Here is a 7,208-nt window from a genome sequence, read left to right as displayed (position 1 = left end):
AAGAGTGGTCAGGGGCAGGAGGATGAATGGGAAAGAGAAACGGGAGTTAACACAAACTTTACATCACTGTAAATTCAGTTAAATTACATTGTAGCATTAAACACATGACATTTTGAAATGCTGGTACCTTACCATGGGAAGAAGCCCTTTAGGAACCTCCTCAGTAGTCTGGAAGCAAAAAGGCGACAAACAACTTTAGACTTGTTTGAGAAATCTTATATCAACTTATAACTTATATCAACATAGTAATATAATGTATAACTAGAAATAACAACCCGGATTTCTTTCAGACTAATATGAATTAATTTCACTATTAATAATAACACCATACCAAGTCAGCAAAGTGATTGACTGCCATGGTGAAGCTCTCCTGGCCATTCTCTGCTCTCTTGTTGTGTTCCGTCACCATCTTCCTAGTAGCTAGCCAGATCTCCTTGCGCTTAGCTTCCTCCTCGGTGGACGGATAGGTCTTTCCTGCAAGCATGAAAAACGTCAACTTGTTTAATGAATTTGACTTTATGTATACGGGAAATATCTATTTCAGTTATTGTTGAACCAGTTTTACCATATTTAACTTTCCATGTTTCAAACTCCTTGTGCACCTCTGCTTCCTCCCTATCTTGAAGCTAAGGAATAAGAGAGGTCTTGATCATACAATTACCACCACAAATGATTGATTCATATTTTCATTAACCTTATAAGTGCAGTGCATTGCAGTAAGTGCGTGACCCTACCCTTTGTCCTGTAACCTCCGCAGTAGTCTGTGAAAGGAAGCAACATGCATAGTATTAAGAAAGCCTATGAGAAAAGTATCATCAGTAACCAAGTTAGCAACCTCCAAGTTTAACTGTTTTATATAGTAGGCCTCTCCCTGACAGTGATCATACCTTGTCAGAAAGATGATTCATCCCCATGGTGAAGCTCTCCAAGCCAGTCTCTGCCCGCTTGTTGTGTTCCATCACTCTCGTCCTAGTAGCTAACCAGATCTCCTTACGCTTGGCTTCCTCCTCGGTGGAACCATAGCTCTTCCCTGCAAATGGTCAGATAACATTGAGACATAACGTCTGTATTGTTTAAACTGTTGTAGTCAACCATCACTGTTGACTATTTTTGTTTCTTTCAATGAGTATTGAACCCGTTTTACCATGTTGAACCTTCCACATTTCAAACTCTTTATCCACCTCTGCTTCCTCCCCTCCATCTCGAGTGGGAAACACAACCATAAGTCGTCCTTTAGGAACCTCCTCAAAAGTCTGTGGGTGTAAAAAAGACAGAGACTCAAAAATAAGACAATAAAATGTTAGACAAGCTGTTTGTAGCAGAATATTCAAAAGACTTTAATCAATTTGATAATTATTTGACAATAAATAAATGGTACCACCTTACCATGTCAGAGAAGTAATTAATCCCCATGGTGAAGCTCTCTGAGCCATTCTCTGCTCTCTTGTTGTGTTCCATCACTCTTGCCCTGGTAGCTAACCAGATCTCCTTACGCCTAGCTTCCTCCTCGGTGGAGTTATAGGTCTTACCTACGAACATGTCCATTTAGTAAATATTAGCATCTGCATTCACCAATGCTAGGCTAACGCTGCACTTTATTTTAAAGCTTATTTCCCTTTAATTATTTAGGGGCCATTGTACTACTACCAGTGGAAACAGTAGCCGTCTCCGAATACCCATACTAGCGTACTAAATAGCATGCGAAAAAATACAGTTTTATGGTATGTGACATTTCGGGGAAAAAAGTACTTTGAATATGTAATCTAATGCACAATTGCGTTGATTCCCACCATTCATTCATTTTGGTACAGCGCAACAATTTATCTGATTACCAGCTGTTGTCAAATACGTGAATCGGAAGAAACAAGTGAATTCCACTAGATCAAACGCCGAAATGAGTATGCAGTTTAATTATGTAGTACGTTATTATGGGTATTCGGACACGGCCACTGCCTTAAAATAAAGCCTCATTCAGTCACAGGAGGCTAGTAATAATGGCCGGAATGGTGCAAATGGAATGGCATCAAACACCTGGAAACCATGTGTTTGATACCATTCCACTCATTCTGCTCCAGTCATTACCACGAGCCCGTCCTCCCCAATTAAGGTGCCACCAACCTCCTTTGCATTCAGTTAGTATTAAACCAGTTTTACCATTGACAGTTTTCCACATCTCAAACTCTTTGTCCACCTCTTCTTCCTCAGGTCGAGGCTGAGACACAAGACAGAGTTCTTCATCATACTATTATTATGATTAACCATATAGGGAAATGCGTTGTAAAGACTGTGGCACTTTACCATGGGCAAAAGTCCTTTAGGAACCTCCTCAGTAGTCTGTGAGAGGAAGCAAAGACACAGAGACTCAACAAAGAGACTCAACAGGGCTGCTAAGAAAATATCACAGTAGTAACTAACTATAATATAAATAAATCATTTAAACTAAAACTATGGGCCTAAGACGGATTTGGAATGTTATTGTAAAGCCAGTGGCTGAGCTAGAATTTCTAAACTAACTAACTAAATTGAAAGTGAATAATTTACCAGTAAATATTGAACCGTACCAGGTCAGCAAAGTGATTGACCGCCATGGTGTAGCTCTCTAATCCATTTCCTGCTCTCGTATTGTGTTCCATCACCCTCTTCCTCGTCGCTAACCACATCTCCTTACGTTTGGCTTCCTCCTCGGTAGACGGATAGCTCTTCCCTGCAAATGTACTCTAAATGTATCTTTCTGTGTTGACATTTTGACGACTAATTCATTGTCAATACAATTATACACTGAGTATACCAAACATTAGGAACACCTTCCAAGTACTGAGTTGCCCTCCCTCTCTTGCCCTCAGAACAGCCTCAATTCATCGAGGCATGGACTCTACAAGTTGTCGAAAGTGTTCCACAGGGATGCTGGCCCATGTTGATGCCAATGCTTCCCACCTTTGTGAAGTTGCCTGGATGTCCTCTGGGTGGGGGACCATTCTTGATACACACGGGAAACTGTTGAGAGTGAAAAACCCAGCAGCGGTGCAGTTCTTGACACAAACCAGTGCACCAGGCACCTACTACCATACCCTGTTCAAAGGCATTTAAATATTTTGTCTTGCCCATTCACCCTCTGAATTGTACACAAACAGAATCTATGTCTCAATTGTCTCAAGACTTAAAAATCCTTCTTTAACCTGTCTTCTCCCCTTTATCTACACTGATTGAAGTTGATTTAACAATGAATGGTTCAATAAGGGATCACAGCTTTCACCTGGATTCACCTGGCCAGTCTATGTCATGGAAAGAGAAGGCATTCTTAATGTTTTGTATACCCAGTGTAAATATCCATTGGTGAAATATTAGTACTGAACCAGTTTTACCATATTTAACTTTCCATGTCTCAAACTCCTTGTGAACCTCTGCTTCAGAGTCTTCAGGAAGGGGTTTAGACACCACAGATGATACAGTAACAGCCACCAATAGCAGGAGCACGAGAGACTTCATTCTAGAGATGAGCGGCTAAGGTAGAAAACACATGGAAAGATCTGGGTCCAGCTCAATATACTCAAATAGGCCATATTGATATTGATACACTCAAAGGCTTATCCACATTCTCTGACTTCTCCCCCAAACCGCACACGCGCACGCACGCACGCACGCACGCACGCACGCACGCACGCACGCACACACACACACACACACACACACACACACACACACACACACACACACACACACACACACACACATACGGTCAGCCTTGTGGGGACCAAGGTTTTGTCCCCAGTTAGTCATGACATCCCCATACGGAAGGTGTGCAAACAGTTCAAAGTTCCCATTGGTTCAGCAAAACAACACACACACACACACACACACACACACACACACACACACACACACACACATACACACACACACACACACACACACACACACAACAGCGATGTTTAACTGTACCTTCTCCCTGTGATCGTAGACTCACAGTGCGTTGTACCACTGCACACTGCCACTTTATAGCCACCAGTGACACAGTAGACAAGCAAAACAGATGAACTCTGTACCTCTTTCAAAATCACATTGCACAAGCACACAATGCTGTCTTTCACAATCACTTTCAAAACAGCCTTTCTGAGAAGTAAAATGAACCCTACGTTTCCTAATCTAACCTCATCTTGATTCGAAGTCACCTGGTAGGTTAATTCCTCATCACTTTACAGTTTCTCTGTTCAAAAAGGGGTCAAGCAAAAGCACAGCTACAATAACTCACGGCAGTTGGATTCCTTTAAAAATCTGCGACTTCCAATACTAAAAGTAACTTGGACAGCAACTAGGATAGTGACATGAAATGTACATATTTATAATTAATATCATAAATTTGGCATACAATTTATATACTATAAGGAGACTTGCTAAATCTGGATACATCTGGATCCTGAGGGCCATCTAAAGCCCTGTTTATACCTGGTTCTAACTTGTGTGCTTTATCCTGATCTTGTCCATATTCTGATTGTGCCCACATTTTTAGACAGGTGTAGACGATTAAAAGACACATTGTGATCAGATCTTCCTGGCCACCGCCAGGAAGGGATAACATATACATTTTAATACCATGTGTAGTCACATTTCTGGAAATGTGGGCACGATCAGGACACATTAGCACAAGGTATAAACAGGGCTTTTAACAGATGTCACTGATTATTGCAGTGTACAGCATGTTATAAACAACAACTAGCCTATTTCACAATCCACTCCATGCTCATTGCATAGTCCACATTATTTGGGTTGTTCCACAAATAGTGCATTTTGATATTTTTGTATTTTATATATTTTTTTTTTTTACCGCTTTTTCTGCCCAATTTCATGGTATCCAATTGGTAGTAGTTCCTGTCTTGTCTCATCGCTGCAACTCCCGTACGGACTCGGGAGAGGCAAAGGTCGAGAGCCATGCGTCCTCCGAAACGCAACCCAACCAAGCCACACTGCTTCTTGACACAATGACACAATGCACATCCAACCCGGAAGCCAGCCGCACCAATGTGTCGGAGGAAACACCTGGTCTGCAATGCGCCACAGGAGTCGCTAGTTCTCGATGAGACAAGGATATCCCTGCCGGCCAAACCCTCCCTAACCCGGACGACGCTAGGCCAATTGTGCGTCGCCCCATGAGCCTCCCGGTCGCGGCAGAGAGGCAGAGCCTGGGCTCAAACCCACAATCTCTGGTGCAACAGCTAGCACTGCGGGTCAGTGCCTTAGACCACTGCGCCACCCGGGAGGCTGCATTTTGATATTTTAAGTTGAAATGGTGCACCAATATTGAATTTTAAAAGCCTGTTATATTAAATGAAATGCCCTTTAATATAGACCACATGAAAAATTAAATAAATCTGATTTAATAAGGTGTGATGGAATTTTAATGTTTGTGCTTTCCTAATAACTAATTTCTGTGTTCTATTCATGTGCTGTTCTAATAGCCAATTTCTGTGTTCATGCAAGTGACTGATTGAACAAATCCTCACTATCAGCATCTGCAATTTGGCAGTACGCCCAGACCTTGTTTTGAGAATGAAAGATATCTCAGTTTCAAGGTCTCCGCTTGGAGAGAAGAAGCCTTGTGAGGTATTGGTCTGCCACATGCATGAACCAGTATTGGTTGGTGACATGAATGAACCAAACGTTATCCGTTAGTTCTCTTATATACTGCAGATAGATCATGTTTGCATGATTTAGCTTATTCATCATACATTATTAACGGGACTTCCCAGTTGGAGCTCCTGATCAACATGTGTACATGGTGCATTGAGTTGCTTGGAACCTCTCCAGGTGATTGTTAATAAACAATGATTCATTTAAGATAGACTTCGAGTGTCCCTAGTGGTAATTTCCACCACATGGAGTAGAATTTCCACGACAAGGGTTAGGCCCAAATCAGCATTTTGACACATCCTTCCTGTATTTCTGACTTCTAGGAAGTTATAATCCGCTTAACCCAAACATTTCCCCAACTTTTCACCTCATTGTGAAGCCCAAATATTATTATCTTATTATTAAATTTTTTTTTGTAAAGCCTTTTCTTGCTTTGACAAAGTCATTTCTGAAGATTATAATTTATTTAACGTGATTTACATTTTAAGGTCAACCCTGTTATGTGAACTGGACTCTCCTTTAACAACGGTGAAACTATTCCTTTTTAAATGTATTTTTTTAAAGAAACATTGAACGTCAAATAGTAAAATCATAGTGTCAAAGCAGGTGATCTGTTTCACTATAGTCTTTTTCTGAATTTAACGTCTTGAAATGGGAAATGTTTTTTTAATGAAGTTGACAGAATGTTGAATTTTAAATTTAAAAAATGTAACCAAATTACTCTACCCAAATGGCACTCTATTAGTTCATGACAACACAACAGTTAGAATTCAGCAGGGTATCTTACCTCCGCAGTTCAGTACTCCATCCTGCATATAGTACATGTTCTACCGTGCTTCTACTCATGGTCTACACTCTGTTATTATATTACCACTTCAGTTCACTATAATACTTATGAAGAGAATAGGATACAATGCCACCAAGTGGTCAACTAATGCCACTGAGTTTACCACTAAAGTTTCATGTAATGCACTCCCAAGTGAATCAAATTCCATCTCCAACCAATTCCAACCGTGGACATGGTCTTAGATTCTTTTTAAATGCATCTAATTCAATACCAAAGCAACTTCAATCTCTGACAAGGCCATTTTGGAGCAGGCCTACCTATCATCTTTGAATTAGTTGGACCCCCATTCCTCGTTCTCATTGAGGCCACTTTGGTCACCGATGGATGATGGAGCATTAGAAATACAGTGGTCTCTAAATCACATTTACTGTCGCTGTTTAATACAAACTTATTTACTGTTCAACCCCCCAGTAGGTAATAACAATAACTTGGTGGGTGCTTGTCCTATTTCATACATGTACAAATACGCATGTGTGAATTGGAAATGTGTTTTCCTCATATCCTGCTCTCCCTGAGACAGGGTCTGCCATTATCAACGGCGACCCCGGAGCAATTAGGGTTGAGTGCCTTGCTTAAGGGGCACGTCAACAGCTTTTTCACCTTTATTCAAACTAGGTTCCTTACGGTTATTGGCCCAGTGCCTTAACCGCTATGCTACCAGCCACCCAGTAGGTAGTAATGACATGGTAAGTGTGTTAAATCTTCTGAGGCTTGACTTTTCACCAGGGTGGAGGCT

General features: G+C 41.1%; 1 protein-coding gene across 3 annotated transcripts in view; it reads right to left on the bottom strand.

Annotated features, from left to right (window-relative positions):
- Nucleotides 1–6,460, bottom strand: part of LOC139566453 (cystein proteinase inhibitor protein salarin) — a 6,721-nt gene extending 261 nt beyond the window's left edge. Inside the window, exons 1-12 of one of the 3 annotated variants that reach the window (XM_071387633.1) lie at nt 6,413–6,460; nt 3,363–3,501; nt 2,562–2,704; nt 2,299–2,334; nt 2,155–2,212; nt 1,387–1,529; nt 1,145–1,253; nt 888–1,030; nt 735–761; nt 566–626; nt 332–474; nt 133–168 (exon numbers count right to left, since the gene is read on the bottom strand). In XM_071387633.1, coding sequence (XP_071243734.1) covers nt 133–168; nt 332–474; nt 566–626; nt 735–761; nt 888–1,030; nt 1,145–1,253; nt 1,387–1,529; nt 2,155–2,212; nt 2,299–2,334; nt 2,562–2,704; nt 3,363–3,486 — 1,023 coding nt within the window. In that variant the 5' untranslated portion in view covers nt 3,487–3,501; nt 6,413–6,460. Of the gene's footprint in view, nt 1–132; nt 169–331; nt 475–565; nt 627–734; nt 762–887; nt 1,031–1,144; nt 1,254–1,386; nt 1,530–2,154; nt 2,213–2,298; nt 2,335–2,561; nt 2,705–3,362; nt 3,502–3,939; nt 4,069–4,822; nt 4,889–6,412 lie in introns of those variants that run through there. The other 2 variants (XM_071387631.1, XM_071387630.1) reach the window with 2 other exon arrangements.
- Between the last annotated feature and the right edge of the window lie 748 nt (nt 6,461–7,208).

Source organism: Salvelinus alpinus, chromosome 38, assembly GCF_045679555.1.
Source record: "Salvelinus alpinus chromosome 38, SLU_Salpinus.1, whole genome shotgun sequence".
Classification (NCBI taxonomy): domain Eukaryota; kingdom Metazoa; phylum Chordata; class Actinopteri; order Salmoniformes; family Salmonidae; genus Salvelinus; species Salvelinus alpinus.
Note: the sequence above shows the minus strand (reverse complement) of the source record. Positions and strands in the feature narration are given on the sequence as shown.